General features: G+C 37.5%; 1 protein-coding gene across 20 annotated transcripts in view; it reads left to right on the top strand.

Annotated features, from left to right (window-relative positions):
- The window catches only part of Fkbp5 (FKBP prolyl isomerase 5), a 107,080-nt gene that overhangs the window by 29,763 nt on the left and 57,366 nt on the right, over positions 1–19,951 (top strand). For 13 of the 20 annotated variants that reach the window (XM_004846705.4, XM_087184429.1, XM_004846704.4 and 10 more), the window contains 2 exons: positions 15,380–15,505; positions 19,502–19,646. In XM_004846705.4, coding sequence (XP_004846762.1) covers positions 15,401–15,505; positions 19,502–19,646 — 250 coding nt within the window. In that variant the 5' untranslated portion in view covers positions 15,380–15,400. Of the gene's footprint in view, positions 1–8,348; positions 8,545–15,379; positions 15,506–19,501; positions 19,647–19,951 lie in introns of all 20 variants that reach the window. The other 7 variants (XM_087184427.1, XM_087184426.1, XM_087184425.1 and 4 more) reach the window with 1 other exon arrangement.

Below are 19,951 nucleotides of genomic sequence, written 5' to 3'. Positions count from 1 at the left end.
AACCTCAGACAAAACATATGAAGCAGTAGTTTCAAATGAAGAACAACAGACAGCACAGGGCAGTGATCTTTGAGAAAGTAAAAACAACAAACAGGTTAAGCCTACAATTATGCTATCTTGCTGCTGAGAAGGGGTTCCAGTCTGCAGGGTAAGAAAGGGGACCCCAGGCAGAGTCCAGTGATCTCTTTCAGTTGAAGAGTCCAGGAAGGGCAAGATGGCTGCATTTTGGAGAGAAGAGAGCTGCACAAGGAGAGAGCTCCAAAAGTCTGCAGTCCCCCTTAAGAGTTCACATGGGTATTGGTCAGTGAACATGTATGGAAAATCCCCACAGCCAGAGAAAGAACTACACAAAAGCCTTAGAGGCAACAATCCCTGCTTGTCTTTCAGGGTGAAGAATAGTTTGTGCTCTCAACTAACTGGACCAGGATAACCTCCCAAGTCACAGGAATGAGGAAGAGTCCTCAAAAGGAGTTGTCTTACCAGTGGGGCAAACGTGGCCCTAGACTGAAGGCTGCTGTGGTCCTCCCTACAAAGCAGGCCTCTAAAAGGACCGAACTGTTTCCAAGTAGTAACTTAACTGGATCCCAGAATGAAGCTCAATAATTATAGGAATACAAAAATATCTAACAGTCACCAAGATAAAATTCACGTTTGGCCTCTAGTCGAAAATTACCAGTCTTACAAAGAAAGGAAAATATAACTCAGGAGGAAAATCAATCAATAAAAACTGACTCAAAATGACACAATGATGGAATTAGTAGGCAAAAGACATTGATACAATTCATATATCTGTATTCCATACAATCAAAATAGAGGAAAGATTGAGTATTAAAGACAGTTGTGGAAGATAGGGCCTGAATTGAACATCTAGAGGTGAAAACTAGTGTGTGAGACAAAAAATACTGTATACTGCATGGGTTTAATAGCAAATTAGACAGTATGGGAGAAAAGCTTAGAAAACTTGAATCCATGACATTATAAACTATCTAGAATAAACTCAGGAAGAAAGACTTGGAAAACAATGAATAGAGTACCAGTGAGCTGTGGGACAATTTTGTGTGTGTGTGTGTGTGTGTGTGTGTGATTTATACATACATTGTCATATACAGATGATATACAGCTTTCTAAATCTGAGAAAAAGCATCTATATATGTATATGATGTAGAAGATTTGAACAGTGCTACCAACCAACTGAATTTACATTTTTATATTTTATCCAAAACAGACCAAATACACATATATACATACTTTTCAGTTGCACACAGGGCATCTATTAAGATAGACCAGTTTGTTCCTAAAACAATGTCAGTAAGTTTAAAATGACTTGAATCATAAATTATTTACTCCAACCAAAAATAATTAAAAATCAATCACAGAAAAATACCTGGGAAAATTCTAAATACAGTAGTATTTGGTTTGTGAACATAATTCATTCTTTGGTTTTTTTTTGTTTTTTTTTTTTGGTACCGGGGATCGATCTTGGGTCCTTGCGCTTGCGCAGCAGGCGGCAAAACCACTGAGCTAAATCCCCGGCCCATAATTCATTCTTGAAACATGCTTGTAATCTAAAGCACTGGCATATCAAAGTGAATTTCCCCATAAGAAATAATGAAAACTCAGACGTTCATTCCACAACCCCAAAATACTCTCTTGTTTTGGTACCGGGGGTCAAACTCGGGATCTTGCGCTTGTGAGGCAGGTGGTGGCACCACTGACCTAAATCCTTGGCCTTTATAGTCATTTTTATATGAATATTTTGGGTGGGCTGGGGATTTAGCTCAGTGGTACCACCACCTGCCTCACAAGTGCAAGGTCCCGAGTTTGATCCCTGGTACTGGGGTTAAAAAAAAATACACACACACACACATATACACACACATATATATATACACACATATATATAATACTGTAATACAATATAAAATAATAAAATATAAAGAAAAACAAATTAACCTGCATTTACCTTTGAAAACCTTTGTGGAGCTAGGCATGGTGGCCTGTAATCCCAGCACTCAGGAGGTTGAGGCAGGAGGATTGCCATTAGTTTGAAGCCAGCCTGGGCTCTGTCATGGATTCAGGCTGGTGTGAAGGAGACAAGAGAGAGGAGGGTTATTGTGAGCCTGACTTACACTATCATTAACGGAATCACTGCTCTCTTGGCTCAATGGAATCTTTTTCATTTTGTGCAGCTTTAACAAGCAACCTATCCAATGACATTTGCTTTTGCCTCTTTTTGAGGATTTCTCAGAAATGTAACATTGCATTCATGTGACACAGATTCATCACTCACACTATTACAGCCTTATTTGGGTAGTGCTTTTCTAGAGAATTTTGCACTGTTTTCCACATTTTACACATCTCCCTAATCTCATTTGAAGTGAAGAATTCCTCTGCCTTTTTCTCCTCTGCAGAAGAGATCTCCTCCACAACTTCTTGCTGTTGAAGAGACAGTCACCTACAATCCCAGAGGGGAAGGGGGAGGGGAGAGGGAGGGGGAAGAAGAGAGAGAGAGAGAGGAACCATTGGCTCAGTTGTATCATGTGATGTTTGGCATCACATACTACTCATATTGAAAGACATCGCCTGTTTATCAAGTTAAAACTTTTTAGAAATGTTAGCTTGTCTTGTAGAATATTCACAGAAGTTACTTACAATCCAAGGTTTTACTGTATTTAGAAAGTAATATGCCAGGGATTTAGCTCAGTGGTTCCACTGCCTGCTTTGCAAGCATAAGGTCCCAAGTTTGATCCCCAGTACCAAAAAAGAAAGTAACATATCTCTAAGGAACCTATAGGTTGAAGAAAAAATGAATACGACTTTAGAAAGTATTTTGTACTGAATGAAAATCATGGAATTTGCGGGTTGTAGTTAATGCAGTGCTCAAAGGAAAATTCATAGCAATAAATGTCTGTATTGGAGAAGTAAAGTCGTTGATCAGTGTCCTCAGCTTCTACCTTAAGAAACTCAGGAGGCTGAGGCAGGAGAATTACAAGATTGAGGCCAGCCCAGGAAGCTTAACAAGAACTTTGTCAAAATAAAAAGAGGTTGGGGTGTAGCTTGGTGGTAGAATTCTCCTGGACTCAATCCCTTGTGTGGGGTATGGGGTAGGGGCTAGAAAAACAAGAAAAAATGAAACTCAAAGTATACAGAAGAAATAAGATAAAGATGAAAGCCTAAGTCAGTGAACTAGAAAACAGGAAAATAGTAATAAAGAAATAATTGGCCCTTTGAGATGACTGATAAAATTATCAGGGTCTGTGAGCCAGGGATTTAGCTCAGTGGTGCCGCCACCTGCTTCACAAGTGCAAGGTCCAGAGTTCTATCCCCGGTACCCTCCCCCCGCCAAACTATCAAGGTCTAGCTCAGGCTGACTGATCAGGAAAAAAAAGGAACACAAATTATCATTATCAGGAATGAAATAGGTAACAAAGCTACAGATCTTGTAATTAGAAGGATTTAAAAAAGAATAATTTGGGGCCGGGGATTTAGCACAGTGGTTTCACTGCCTGCTGCACAAGCTCAAGGACTCGAGTTCGATCCCCGGTACCAAAAAAAACAAACAAAAAAACAAAAAAAAGAATAATTTGAATTACATTATGCCAGTATATTAGGCACCTTTATAGAATGAAATTCCTTGAAAGATATAAAATATCACAGCTTACTTGGAAGAAATGGATAAAGCACTGAAAAGTGAGAATTCAATTTCTTTAATAGATAAAAACACTTTTAAAGAAATTGAATTCTCACAAAGAAAACCATAGGCCTGAGTGGCTCTCCTGAGGAATGTGCCAAACATTTTAGGAAGTCATAACATCAGTTTTACTCAAGCTCTTCCATAAAATTGTTGAGGAAGGAATACTTTTGAACTCATTCTATGACACTAGCATTACCCTCATACCCCAACCAGACAATTTCATTGCAAGAAAAGAAAATTATAGACCAATATCCCTTATGAACATAGCTGTAAAATTCTTAACAAAATTTCAGCAAGTCGAATCCAACAACATATAAAAACAATAAAATACAAATAACCAAATGGGTTTTGTCCTGGGTATGCAAGATTGGTTTAACATTTGAAAGCCAATGTCACATGGCACACTAAAAAGTAAAAAAGACATTATGAAATACAGCATGCTTTGCTAATAAAATATCAGCCAACTGGGAAAACATGGGAACTTTCTCAGTCTGATAAAGAGTATCCATGAGAAACCAATAGCTGAATAATTATTGCTGAAAAGATCACACATTTTCCCTCTTAAGATCAGAAACAAGGTAGGTTGTCCACTATCACCATTTCTGTTCAATAGCACACTGGAAATCTAGCTAGTGCAATAAGACAAGGAAAAAAAAATCTAAAGTGGCAAAGAAAAAATAAAACTGTTTACTCACAGATAACATGGTTCTCCATGATTTCTAGAAAAATGCTATTTATTCATTAAAAGTAATTCTAAATTAAGTACCAGAATTGGAATACCATTTTAGTCTAAACCCCTCAAATTTACATATGGAGAAACTGAATGAAAGCCAAAGATTCCAGAGCTAGTTACCAGTGGATCTGAGTTTCTTAGACTTTCAGTACTCTTACAGTGGGGATTTAAGGTGGCCAGGATTTTTCTTCTTTCTATGTAAGGGTTGGTTCACAAGCCAAAAATACTATTCTTTTTTTTTTTTCCATGTGCTCACAAACTTTCTAATTACAAATGTATACAAACTGCAAATAGATGTTACACATTACATATTGTTTAATTCTTTTTTACAGAAACTTATTCTTTGAAGATAATTCAAATTTTATTTTTAATATATTTTAAATATGCTATAAGGAAATCATTATTCAGCATCTTTAACTCTCTTTTTGTTATAAAATGCTATCCTTTTTTTCTTTGGGGGGAGTACTGAAGATCAAACCCAGGAGTGCTCTACCAATGAGCTACATTCCATCCCTTTTTTATTTTTTATTTTGGGCCAGAGTCTCATTAAGTTGCCTAAGCTAGCCTCAAACTTGCAGTCCTCCTGCCTCAGCCTCTTAAGTAGCTGGGATTACAAGTGTGCGCCATTCCACCCATCCCAAAGTGCTATTCTTGTACAGTTTTCTTCTTTGATATATAATAGAGTTTGGGAAATGTTCAGGAAAGCCATGTTTTAAAATCAGCTTAATTTATAGTGTTTTAGTGAGACAATACTATACTATAAGAGGATGCAATATTATACAAAACTTTGAGCCTAGGTTTTTTTCTCTCTGCATCCTGATATTGAACCATGTATTCCTCTAGTTGTTAGGTAATGTATTCTCAGAGGTTGACAGTGAGGCGTGGTCCTCTGTTCTTGACTATCCATGTTTAATCTAACTAATTAATAAGATAGATCTGTGTTTTATATATGCACAGATATATAATGCTCTTCATTGATTACCATTTCTGATTAGAACCAGATACTATTTCTACTTAGGGGCTGGGGATTTAGCTAAGTGGTTTCGCTGCCTGCTGCATAAGCTCAAGGACCAGAGTTCGATTCCCTGGTACCAAAAAAAAAAAAAAAGCAAAACAGATACTATTTTTACTTTTATGGTTAGCACAGGCACAGTATACTTTTCTAGATTAGATTTTTCAGATTAAATTTAGAGAAGTAATATAGTCAATTTTTGATGGTATTTCAACAGGAAAGGGTTTTATTTGAAGAATGGAACCGTGCAGTAACTTAGATATTTTCTAAATTAATATAGATCTTATTAGTCTATCACAGAAATATTATTGGTTTCTTTTTTTTTGGTACTGTGGATTGAACTCAGGACCTTGTGCTTGCGAGGCAGGCAGCGGAACCATTGAGCTAAATCCCCAGCTCTATTATTGGTTTCTTTAGTGATGGTGTTTGATGTTTTGCTGTTTTTGTTTTGTGTACTAGATTGAACCTAGGGCTTTTGGACTGAACTACATCTGCAGACTTTTTAAAATTTTTATTTTGAGACAGAGCCTTGTTAAATTACTCAGTAGGGCTCAAACTTGGAGTCCTCCTGTTTCATCCTCCCAGATTACGGGTGTCTACCACCATGGTTGGTTCATATTTGAGTTTTTAAAACTGCCAGTGCTGGTGTCAAAAGTAATAATAATCAGAAGTGAGACTTGGACATTAAAAGTTTGAGAATCACCATTTTATTTGTTTAATTGTAATTGCAGCAGTACTTTTTTCTCAATTACCATGTAGAATTGTGTGTAATTTCCCAGTGTGTGATTGCCACCCACACCTCTCTCCTGAGGTCAGGCCTTATCCCTGGTTCCTTCTGGGTGTCCTACAAGCATGCCTTGCTCTACATGCCCCAGCCAGAGCTCTTTTGCTCTCCTTAGAAGGCACTCCAAAATGTTGAATTAAATTGAAAAGGGAGAACAAAAGTCCTGATAAGTGGACTCATAAATGTTTGATCTTTTTTTCCTAAATTTGAAAACATCATGAAAGTAATATAACAATATTATTAAACTAATTACAAGAATACAATTATTAGGAAGTAAAAATTCTTTCTTATCCCTGCACCTCCCAAATCTTATTCTTCAGAGGTAACACTGTTTTAGCAGTGGTGATCTGTTTGGTGAATATCTCTGGAAACTTCCTGTACTACATATAAACGAATATATACACATCTACTTTCCCTCCTAAAAATTGGATCATATTACAAGTTGTTCTGCAACTCCCATGCACTTAATATTATATCTTGGACATCTTTCTCTTTTTTATGTATTAGAAGATTGTTTATCTGGAATAGCTAAGACCTCACTTGTTTCATATTATTGATAGTTTCAGTCTAGCTGTCTTTTAACCGGAAGGGAAGACAATTATGAAAAAGTCATTTTGGTATGGCTTATGTAATATTTGCATAACTCATCTAGTGCTCTAAGATGATTGTGCCCACTGAAATCTACAAACTGGGAATTGTGGTTGGTTTCTGAAAATTACAATATACCATGTTTATATCAAATATAACATATCATTATGACATCATCAGTTGATTTTTTTTTTAATGCCCCAGAGGACCAAATCATCACTGGGCACCATGCATTATAAGTATATTTCATTTATCACAGTAGTATTGTAAGTTTGTAATGGATGAACCTTTACAGACTCCTTTCCCAGTTCAGTTGTTCGGATGTTTTTAGGGCTTAGACTCTCAGTTAAATAATTCTTCACTATATAGATTTGTTTCATCCTTTTTCAAGACTGCATAATATTTTTAAATATCCATTTGCCCAATTTCATTTAAACATTCCCATGACTATCCTCTCCAGGAAGAACTCAGAAATACTTTTTATTTACCCATGCAATTAATTTAGCTGTAATTTAAGTAATCTGTAAATGTTTAATTGGTGAGCAGATCTATATTTCTGCTCTTCCCTTTCTTGGATCACTGCTTTTTCATTTCTCCTTGATTCTTGTCTTTTTTTTTTTTGTACCATGGATCCAACTCAGGACCTTGCACTTGTGAGGAAGGTGCAGCACCACAGAGCTAAATCCCCGGCCCCTCTCCTTGATTCTTTCTCCTGTGCATCTAGACATGTCTGGTTCTTTCCTCTTAAGCCTTTGTCCTGCATTCCTCTTTTACCCAAAGCCTTTTTTTTTTTTGGACTTTATAACCCTAGCGGAAGTATCAGAGATCTGACTTGCCACTCTTTTAACATCTTTTTACATTCTCCTGGTTAACTTTCATACTACCTTTCTTTTATTTCCAGTTCTTACCTTCTCAGCCTTTATCATTGCCTTTGGGAAAGTCGCTACGGATTATACAAAATCAGGATTATTTTTTCACTAAAAAATTATTTAGCCAAATACTTATTCATCAGAAATGTCTCATTTTATTCTAAGTAATATCCTCAGAAAGATTTGAGAGAAAATTGCACCCACAAAATTAAAAATGCTAAGAAATGTGAGCAACTGAATAATGAGTAGGTAGAAGTAAAATAATCATTACAAATTTTTAAATCCCTTGGACAGGTTAAATGAAATATTGAACATTGCTAATAGTCAAATGATCTAAAAATTCCATCAAAGAGAGTCTAGATAGAGAGCAAAAAGACAAAGATGGAAAATGAGAGCAAAGCCCAGTGGCTCTGAAGAGTAAAGATTATGTCTCCCTGAGGAAAAATGGTGGAAGCCACACTGTGCCCTCTGGAGGAAAAGAAACTTCCCTGGGCCACCTGATTCAAACACAGACACAGCTCCTGCCCCTCCCAGCCCTGTGCGCAGGGCCTGGCCTGCTGCTTTCTGACCACCACCACCCCAGCCTTGCGCCTTTTCCAGGCCCCTTTGAGCTGTGCCCACAGTTGAGGTTGGGAAGGCACTTTGATTTTCCTTTCTTTCTTCCTCAGTGTAATCTTGACATAGAGGACATAATGTAACTCCCAACCTGCTGGATGTCAGATATGCTGAGTTCATGTTCCCCAGAATCGAAGAATGAATTCTAAGGAGCAATGGAGTAGGAAAAATTTATTGAGAAATATAGCTCCTGAGAGACAGGAGAGGACCCTACTTCACAGAGGAAATTTTATAGAGCAAAATCAGGAGGTGGGTACAACATTGGGTCAAAACTGTGATCAGCCAATAAGATTACAAGTATAGCTGCTTAACTAATATTGATCCAGTGGGGAAGTAGGTCATGTAGCAAGTGTACATGGAAAGAACAGAGACCTTTTAAGGAAGGGATGGATCAGGAGGGCCTGGTCTCCACCTGGATGATTGATAGCTAGCTAGACTTACCAAGTGATACCAATTATAATATAGTCTTTAATTTATTGCTTATCCCTCAGGGAAGCATATAAGCCTGGTCATTCTATCTTTATCTTGAGGCCTGGCCTTTGACAGGTGCGCCTCCAGCCACAGTTGCGATGTGTTCTCATCTTCTGCACTGGCTCCCTCAAGGGCCTAGTTCTTCTGACTGCCTAGAATATTTCTACCTAACTTAGCTGCCTGTAATAATCTCATCTGCTTTCTAGTTTTCAGGAATTTCCCTCAAAGTTGTAGTTTAGTGATACTTTTTCTTTTTTTCCAGCTAAGTTAGACTTTTACAAACTTAGAACAAATCTTTCTATTGTTATCTTGGGAAAAGTTGAGGATCTAAAACTTTTTCAGTCTTTTTGAGTCCAATAGGGTAAATTCATATTAAGAGGAAAAATACTAGATTCAGGTTTTCTCTTTATTATAGTATAATAGTAGTGTTTGGATAATCTAATATTTTGGGGGTTTTTTGTTTGTTTACCATTAATATAATTTATTTTTGTGATACTGGGGATGAAACCCAGGGACACTTTACCTTTGAGATACATCCCAGTCCTTTTTACTTTTATTTTGAGACAGAGTCTTGCTAAGTTGCCTAGGCTGGCCTTGAATTTGCAGTTCTCTTGCCTCAGCCTTCTGAGTATCAGGACTCACATGCATGTGCCTCCATACCTGGCTTACCTTATTTAAAGGTTACCTTACTTATTTAAAAATAATAAATTTTCTAACTAGTCAGAGACAGTAAATGTGGTCTATTAGCTTTGCTTTCTTCAGCAATTACTTGCAGTGATAAGAAAACCAAGTTTGTCAAAGCATTGTATGTGTTTAAAGAGATAAAGGAAGAAATAATTTGCAGCTTTGAGATGGCACATCATTTAGAATTCTCTTTCCTCACCTGTCTTCTTTACTAGCTGTCTCAGAGCCTTTGGCCCCTGAAGATCTGATGTTATAATCACTGCTAGAGGCCCTATTTTACAACTAGAAAGTAATGTGTACTGGAAATGGGAGAGGAAGGCAGGAGGATTAAGGAGAGGAGAAGGACAAAGAAGTCTGGCTGACATTCTCCTTTTTTCTGTCTGTTCTGGCCTCGGATTTGTTTGTTTCTTTTTTAATTCTAATAAATATGCATAAAATAAAATCTATTATTTTAACCATTTTAAATGTATGATTCATTGGCATTAAGTACATTCACAATGTTGTGTAACCATCACCACTATTTCCAGAACTTTTTCATCAAACAGAAACTCTGGACCCATGGAACAATTCCCCATGCCCTCCTCCCTCCTGCCCCTGGTAACCTGTATTCTACTTTCTGACTCTAAAAACTATTCTAGGTCTCCCGCATAAGTAGGGTCCTATAATATTTGCCCTTCTGTGTTTGGATTATTTCACATTAAGGAGAAAGTTTCGAAGGTTCATCCATGTTGTAGCCTGTATCAGAATTTCTCCCCTTTTTATGGCTTGATAATATTCATTATGTGATATATGTTCACACATATGTACCATATTTTGTTTATCCATTCATCTGATAGTGGCTACTAGGATTGTTTCCACCATTTGGCTATTGTTAATAGTGCTGCTGTGAACAGTGAGGTGCAAGAATCTGTTTCAGGGCCTGCTTTCTCTTGGGTATGTACCCAGAAGTAGAGTAGATGGATCCCATGGTAATTTTGTGTTTAACTTGAAGAACCACCAGAGTTTTTTCCATAGAGGGTGCACCATTTTACATGACCATCAGCAGTGCACAAGGATTTCTCATTTCCACATTCTCACCAAATGTTTTATCCACCGCCCCCCTTTTTTAAACACAGAAAGGTTTAATTGACTCACAATTTGTAGAGGTTTAGTCCATAGTTGGCTGTCTCCAGGGCAGGGTGGCATGGCAGAGGAGAAACAGTCCGTGGCAAGCAGAAGGCATCAAAGCAATGAAGTAGCAAGCTACAAGCAACCTCCACCCTATTTATAATAGTATCCTAATAGGTGTGAGGTGGTATTGTATTGTGCTTTTATTTTGTATTTCCCGATGATGATGAGCTTTTTGTCATTTGCTGATTGGCTATGTGTATAACATTTCATGCTTTACCTTAAAAATAATGTGTATGAGTGTGCATAGGAGTATTGTTCCTTATCTTCCTGACCCCACCCCAGTGTGGAGGAAAGAAACTTTCCAGGGAAAAGTACTTGGATAAATAAAGTGCATGGTTCTTGTGATGCACAGTATGTTTATGATCTTGTTTTCTCTGCATGAATACAGTATTTATTTCTTTTTTATATGTATGTCTTATCTACAAATAGATAACTATTCCTGATACTCTTTGTTACTGGACTAGAATGTTTGAGAGAAACCTGTGGTTGCAATTTATTTGATGGCTTTCCAGTCCAGCCTTATAGAACTTTTCAAAAGTTTAAGGTTCAGTTGCATTGCATTTCATTAAGAGGCCTAGGTTAAACTTCTTCCCTAGGTCTTCTCTTTCTTTCTTTAGTGTTTTAGTGATAGGAAGCTGAAAGATATCCGTAGTATTTAGAAAGAATGCTGATAGCATTTTCAGTGCTTCTAACAAAGTACCTAGTTCCTATATTTTTGTCTTCTTTCTCCAGACTCTTCCATTAGAACAACACAGTAAATATATGAGGAAATAAGGGGCAAGGTGTTAAAGTAACTTCTCATTTTAGGAAACCTAATAATTTAGTTTATGTTAACTGAAGTTTTCAGCACACTGTTGGTGAAACACTGAGCGCATTTTCATTTTTCTGTGATGTCTCAGGTGTTTACTGACTAGCACTTTGGAGAGTGCATGCTTAGCTGGCAAGTCCATAACAGAATGAACTGTGTGTTCCCTTTCCTACGTACCGGAGACCAATCTCCCTGCTTTGGACAGTCCAGCATAGTAAGCTTTGTCATAGATTATTATCCATAGCTACGTAGTGATTTTAAATCCACAATAAATCTAGGATGGAGGAAAAAAGAAAAGTCTCATAAAAGCAGTGAAACTTTCTTATTCATCTTAAAGGTTTTTAAGAATTGTCTGTTTTTACTGTCTTTTTATATAGTGCTCATTTAAAAGTAAAAAGAATTTTTGTTTTCTTTATAAAAACCTACATTCCTAATGACCTCAATATAATTAAGAGGAAATATGTTGAAAATTCAGTTTCTTTATTCTCAGATTTACCTTTGAAAGCTCAGAAAAAAATGTGTTTTCTTGTATTAATTATTCATAGTCCTTTTCTTCATACCAGCCCAGTAGTACTGACAAGAGTCATCCTTGCAGATTACTTGCATCCCTTGAAATGTTGGAGCCAAAAATGAAGAGTAGGTTCCTTTATCAGGTAGGACTTACAAAGCTAGATCAGTTTATACAAATTCCCTCTTTTTTTTTTTTTGGTACCAGGGATCGAACATGGGACCTTGTGCTTGTGAGGCAGGCGCCAGAACCACTGAGCTAAATCCCCAGCACAAATTCCCTCTTGATTTGAATTTAAGCAAGTTCATTGTTTGTAGAGCAGCAAGTTAGAACCAAAAGAATTTGATAGTTTTTTTCATTCAAAAATTTTGCTGAACTCCAAATGGTGACCATTCAAAAGAAAGCATTGCCTATATAATTTAGGAATAAGTGACAGCACAACTTTTATGTTTTTATGTATCGGTTAAGAAATTAAAACAAAAAAGTTAAAAAGAAGTGGCAGACATTAATAACACCTCACCCCTAAATACTTCAGCATGTGTCCTGTAAAAACAAGAATATTAGGACCAGGGATTTAGCTCAGTGGTTCCGCCACCTACCTCACAAGCACAAGTCCTGAGTTCAATCCCTGCTACAAAAAACCCCCAAGAATATTATTCTATATAAAGTCACAATACTATTTGGACACTCTAGAAAGCTAATATCATACAACAATAGTAAGTTAATATACAGCCTGTTTTTCTAATTTTTCCGGTTCAACCCACAATATTGTTTTATAACATTTTGTCTCCCTAATCCTGGATCCAGCCAAGGATTACCCATTATACTTGATTACTTTAATCTGGAACAAACAATATCTCCTCTCCTCTTGTTCCTTTATAATATTAACATTTTTTGAGGAGTCTAGACCAGTTGTAGAATGCTCCATAATCTAATATTATCTTGTCTTGTCTTTTCGGGGTTGGCTTTTTTTGAGACAGGGTTTTGTTATGTAGTTTAGGCTGGTCTTGAACTCACTACATAGCCTAGGCTGGCCTCAAATTTGTAGAGATCCTCCTGCCTCAGCCTCCTGAGTGATTGGATTACAGGAGTGTGCCACGACTCCCAGCTTTTTCTTCTTAATTAGTTTCCAGTGAACCATTTTTGATAGGAATACACCAAGTACGCAATACATATTTCCTATTATGTCAAGTCCAGAGGCACAGTAATATGAGTTTGTCTCATTATTGGTGTTGAAGTATGGTTATGATGCAAATCACTTAAGGGGATACTGATTAGATCACTTCACTGGAGAGGTCTGTTTTTCTCTTTTCCATTCCCTTTATTAGATGGATCTTGCTCAGGATGACCTGAAACTTGGCAATCCTCCAGCCTAAGCCTCATGAGCAGCTGGAGTTGCAGAGACACACCACTGAGCCCAGCCTCCGTTTTCTTTTTTGTTAATTTCATAATCTTTGGGGTGGTAATTTGAGAAGGTGTGGCTTTTTTTTCCCCATAAACTTTCACCTGATGGCTTTAACTTGTTCATTGCTTTGAATTTCTCTAGGAGTTTTTTGATGGATGTCAGTGTATCTGTGAAGCCCTGAGAAATGTTTTTGCATGCATGCATTTTCCATGACCCCCAAAATATTTACAAGATCTTTCCCTCTATTGTTGAGTTGCCTTCTACAAGTTTCAGTGCATTAGAAAAATGTGCTATAAATGGTGGGTTTCTAGGAGCTGAGAACCAGTCCTGATCATCTAATTTTCCCTATCACCTAGCCCCACACTGTAGAGCCAGGTACTTAATTTTTGTTGTTTGTTTGAGAACAATTTGTTCTGGCCTTTTACTTATCTCAAGGCAAACATTTGGGTCTTTTATGTTTGATATAAACTGTCCTAGAAAATCAAGCAAAAAGGCTTAGCCCCTGGATTATGGTGATCTCTTTGGAGATTTTTGGGTACAAGCAGTTCGATTTGTGTCTTTATTGACACTGAGGTAAATTTAGATAATTTGAAAATGACTTAAAACACTATAACATATATTTTAATTGTCTTAACTACTGGTTATATCTGTAAGAATTTTCACAAGTGCAAAATAGCTCTTTTTGACTGTGTAGACAGAGTGCCTAGGTGAGTAACTCAAGGGAACCTTAAATCTTTTATTAGATTAATATGGAATACCTATAGAAGTGGTTAATTCTCAATTTTCCCTGCTCCACCAAGGAGCAGTGTGGAATTAATCATGGGAGTGGCCAGGTGTGTTTGTTTAGCCCGCTGAGGAGCCTGTTTGCTTTGCATGAAAATGTGTCTGTTGGGTGACTGACAATACAAGCTAACTTTTGAATAGTGTACTTTAAAATATATACCATTTAATTCAGATGACCCTGAGAAAGTAGATATTTTTATTGTAATTACACAGGTAGGGAAAAGATTTGAAGAAATTAAAGCAGCCAATAGCAAACATTGTAAGGAGCAGAGGCGGAAGAACCTTGAAGTTCTAAGTTTCTTGCTCTGGCATTCTAGGGAATCTGAATATAAAAGCTTTGCCCTTGCTCTCAAGGGCCTTTAAATCTATCAGGCCTGTCTTCTATAAATAGATTATGCACAGCAAATTGAGGGAAGCATTAAGGAAGTATAGAAAAAGCCAAAATAATTCACACATGCAGGGTTAGTATGATGAAGGTAGCATGTGGAGAGGAGGGGAACAAGAGAGTAACCAACATGGATATGGGAGAGGTCAGGGCCTAGTGTAGAAGAGGAGTGGTCTGGTTTGGCTAGAGGGGCTGGACCTAAGAGATAGGTTAGGGCCAAACTGGGAAGCACTTGAGCACCATGGGGAAGAAGCTGTTCTGCAGGAGATGAAAAATGTCCCACAGCAGACTCCCCGACGGTGTTGAATGCTTAATTTTTAAGGTACATATTGTATGTCACTGATGCTTCACTGTAATGCCAGCAGTGTACTGTATCTGTTTTACAAATGAAAAACTAAGGGCTCACTAAGATTAAGCATAAAACATCAGTAGCTGGAGCTTGACTCAGACTCCGTCTGTCAGATTCTAGAGCCTGTCCTGCTTCCATTGTGATACTGTGTCACTTCTCTCAACAGGTCACCCAATAAGTTCTTAATTTTCTGACAAGAATATGACTGTTAGAAAAGAATATTTTCAAAGTTCTGAGAGGACTGCTGTCTTCTGTATAATCATGTTAAAGAATATAATCGCTGCCAAAACTAACTTATATTGCACTTTCATTTGGATGATGAGAAGTTGAGGAATCAAATGTTTTATTTACACACTCATGACATCAATGGATGATCATAAATGCTTTTCTTTTCATTTTCAGTGTCTAAGCTGTATTGGCCCTAAATAAATCTTAGGTGGAGGGAAGCTCAGCTCCCAGGGGCATTTAATATGCATAAAGTAGTAGTATTTTCCCTAGCTAAAATATGTTTCTTCTGGCAGGTTTCCTACTTATAAAAGACAATGACTACTGATGAAGGTGCCAAGAACAATGGAGAAAGCCCAGCAGCCACTGTTGCTGAACAGGGAGAGGATGTCACCCCCAAAAAAGACAGAGGGGTATTAAAGGTGAGGCCACAAAAGTGAGTAACATACAAGGAAATCTACTGTCTGAAAGACTGTTTTATCAGTTGTGTGGATGGGACGGGTAATATTTATTAAGGCTTACTAAGTGCCAAATACCATAGCTAGATTCTTATTTCTTCTCCTTAACGCTGGAGTTTTTATTTTAATCTCAGATTGTAGATGCTGAAACTGAGCCCTGGCTAGCTAAATTAGCTTGCCCTGATATCATACAGCTTAGTAAGTGCAGATCTTGGGTTCAGGTCCAAGTTATATCTGGCTCCAAAAGGCTGTGTCTCCCTTGTCTCAGAATATTCAAATGAGTTACTAACTTAATATATCATTTTTTAAAAGTATATTAAAGCTAGCTAGTGATAATTTTAAAGACTTTTTAGAGGGGGAAAAAGTTAAATTGTAAAGTTCAAAAGGATATTTTAACATACTAATAGTGTTCCTGTGCACAGTGAGTATGGGGGCATTATCAGATAATATATCTTACTTTCGAACTTGCTTTCCTACTTATTAAAACTTGCACTTTTGGGGGAGGTTATTTTGAGACAGAGTTTCACTATGTAGTTCAGGGTGGCCATGAACTCACTATGTAGCCCAGGCTGGCCTCAAACTTGTGGTGATTCTCCTGCCTCAGCCTCCCAAATGCTGGGATTACAAGCATGCACCATCATGCCAGGCAAACCTACATGTAGTTTTTCACTGTATAGTTAATCACTTTCACCTGTTTTTATTGGTATCTCTCAATGGTGTTGTGATACAATAAGAGCACCTCTTGATTCTTCCATTTTATAATACTGTACACTGAACCTGAGAGAGATCAAGATGCTTTCACACGAAGTAATTTCTCCTACATCAGTATTATAGAAACAAGTTTCGTAGAGTTGTTTTGTTTTATTTTTGAAAAGATCATCTTACACATTCTAAGTATTACTGCTATGTTTCAGTGCCTCCTGTGTCAGCAGTATGAGTTTGTTTTGTCTAATCTTGCTTATGTGAAAGCATTTCTTCAGTGCCTGATCTCTTTGAAGATATATGTATTCCTATTAGCTTGCTATGTGCCAAGCCAAATCTAGGGACTGGCGGGTGTAGAATAAGAGCTTTTGTGCTATGGATTTATATCATGCTGTCTTCTTGGGGAGGGTTCTAACCGTTTAGCTATAATTATTCATTCTGAACTCCAGGGTGCTTCTAGAGACAGTGGAGATTCTGTAGCTGTCCTCAGCATCTATCTCATCTTTTCAGGGTGCCCATATTCAAAGGACAAGGTCCCTAACTTGCCTGAGACTCTGGGTCTTAGTGTGTTTTCTTTTGCTGTAATAAAATCCCTGAGGCAGGGTGAGTTATAAAGACTAGAGGTTTATTTTGGCCCACAGTTCTGGAGTCTGTGTGCATCTTCTTTGCTTCTAGTAGGGACATCAGTTCATGATAGGCAGAGGAGCAGGCAGGCACGTGAGGAAAGACAAAACACAAAGAGTGCACTAGTTATAGCAACTTGCTATGATTAATCCAACAAGAAACACATTAATCCCACTAACTACCTAATTGCTTCTTAAAGGCCCCACTTTTTGATACTCCAATAGTTGACAATCAAACTTCAGTATGAGTTTCAGCATGGACAAACCATATTCAAACCATAGCACCCTGTGATGCTCTAGGGAAAAAATCTAATAACAAGAGCTTTAGGTTTATAAGGAAATTTTTCAATTAGAAGCCTTTTTTTTTTTAAAATTGTTTTGTGATACTGGGGATCAAACTCAGGACCTTGCGCTTGCCAGGCAGTTGTGGCACCACTGAGCTACATCCCCAGCCCTAGAAGCCTTTTTAAAAAATCATGTTACTTATCACTGTCTAGAGCCTCAGGTCACTATGAGGCTTTTGGTTGAGATTAAAAATAGACCTAGTCAGCACTTAGGAGGCTGATGCAGTAGGGTTGCCACAAGTTCAAGGCCATCCTGGGCTAGTGAGTTCAAGGCTTGCCTGGATTACATAGTAAGACCCTGTCTCAGTCAATCAGTCAATAAAAAATAGACCTAGTAAGTATATGACCTAAGGCAGTGGTGGCAAACCTATGGTTCATGTGCTGCCATAGGTTTATACATTGAAGACTCTAAAAGGTTTGCCATCACTAAAGCAGTTCAGTTAACCTCTCTATGATTGTTTCCTGTCTGTAAATTTTAGAGAAATACTACCAGTATCAGGATAAGGTAAAGCACTTACTGCAGTGTCTGTCCTATAGTAGTCTCTCTTAATATTATACCCTTAAAAAAACCACAAAAACAAAAGCAGTTTTGGAAAGTCAGTAACTCTCTGGATTTATATTTTTCTTTTTTTTTTTTTTGGTACTGGGAATCAAACTCAGGTCCTTATGCTTTCGAGGCAGGTGGCGGAACCACTGAGCTAAATCCCCGGCCCCGGATTTATATTTTTCCAATGAATCAAGGCTAGATTCTGTCTTTGGATCAGCTCCAGACTTAGGCACATGTTTGTCTTGCTGGGGACACCTGCAGTGCTACCAGGTGCTGTGCTGATGGACGTCTGACTCCCTGGTGGCCATTCATCCTGTATCCTCACTGGTGTGTTTACAGTCTTTTAGGTGCAGGATTCTTGCTGATGACCAAGCACAGGGTTCCCAAACATCACACACATGCCCATCACCGTGAACACTTTTAGAATGTCATGTGGTTTCTGTTAGATTAATGTTTTCTGAAATTTTCTTTTTCTTTTGAAGTTCAAGAAGGGCAGCAATGTTCCTTTTCCTTTAAAGAATGTCTGGGATTTTGAGGTGAGAAAGTTGTGGAATCTTAAGTTCACAGTGTTTATATGGTGTTTATATGGGGAGGGATTGAGTGGAAAGGGAAGTACATCTCAGAGAAGAATTTAAAAGCAAATAATTGAGTTCCATAAATAAAAATTCAAACCCTGCCCCAAAAAAGGTGTTCATTGGATGTTCACTATTATCTTCTGTTATCTATTAAAAATGATTGATTTGGGGCCAGGGATTCAGCTCAGTGGCACAATGCCTGCCTTTCAAGCGCAAGGTCCTGAGTTCGATCCCTGGTACCAAAAAAAAAAAAAAAAAAAAAGATTGATTTGGTCTAGATGATTGACAGGATAAATTACACCACCACATGCTTGGATTTGATTTTCTTTTCCACGAACTGACCAACTGCATTAGCAGCTTGCTATGCCAAGAACAAAATAAATGCTGAATACTAGATTTACGATAGCTAAATATTTTTCTGCTTGGACCCTTTTTTTTTAGCACTTCTTTTACTAGAAAACATGTTATATCAAACTGTGCAGTTATACTGATGTATTTTGCAGATTGAATATTTTTCACATAATAAGTGTAACCTGTTATATCACCATATTGGGCTTTTTGAAATTAAACCAAACTGGCAAAATGTAGACATAATCTAATGTTGTTAGCAAAGGAGGAAAGTAAGTAAAATTGTACTTCTGAAAATTGGCTTTATTTCTTATTGACTATTTTTCCAAGTCCAACAGTCTTTTTGGCCTATTTCAATTTGTAGGTGGACTAACGCACAAGTTTGCATTTTGAGAGATGTTAGTGTACACATATAGAGCCTTAAACCAATGAAGCAAGATGTGTTGGTTAATTCTTTTGATGGAATAATGTAATAAATAAAAAGCAATACAATTAAATACAATATAAAGGGGGACAGGGATTTAGCTCAGTGGTTCCGCCGCCTGCCTCGCAAGCGCAACGACCCGAGTTCGATCACCAGTACCAAGAATAAATAAATAAAATAAAATAAAATATATATATATGTAATATAAAGGGTTACCAAAGGACAGTTTTCTAACAGGGAGGGTTATTGAAAGAACTGAAGGAGGCCTGTAGTGAGGTCGGACTAGAGGATGTTTGCAAGTCTGCCTGGTGACTGGGAATAGACTGTGCTGCCTTTCTCTCTCCTGATTATGAGTAAAAAGTTCCACCTCCCTTTCCTTGGTGTTTGTTTTTTCTAGATTGTCAAAAGAGTGGGGAATAGTGAGGAAAAACCAATGATTGGTGACAAAGTTTACGTCCATTACAAAGGAAAATTGTCAAATGGAAAGAAGTTTGATTCCAGCCACGATAGAAATGAACCATTTGTTTTTAGTCTTGGCAAAGGTAAGAGGGTATTTTTTGAGTGTATTTTGCTTAGATTTATTACTATTTGTACTATATAGGAGTAACAGAACATATCCTTGCCAAAAGTATTTTAGGGCAGTAGTGCTCAAAGTAAGCTAGAGGGGTCTCTCAGGTCCTTTTTGGGGGCTATTTACACAGTATCAGTTCTTTTCATAACAGTACCAAGATGTAATTTATCTCTGTAGCCTTTTAATGTGTTGGCTTTTGCACTGGTGATGCAAAACCTGAAGTAATGGAAATGTTAGTGCCTTAACACATCAGGCGGGAACACTTGTTTATACCAG

The sequence above is a fragment of the Heterocephalus glaber genome, unplaced genomic scaffold (assembly GCF_053883595.1).
Source record: "Heterocephalus glaber isolate CG9 unplaced genomic scaffold, H.glaber_assembly_v1.0 deba00001497, whole genome shotgun sequence".
NCBI classification, from domain to species: domain Eukaryota; kingdom Metazoa; phylum Chordata; class Mammalia; order Rodentia; family Bathyergidae; genus Heterocephalus; species Heterocephalus glaber.
The sequence above is the reverse complement of the archived record's forward strand: the minus strand, read 5'-3'. Positions and strand labels throughout refer to the sequence as shown.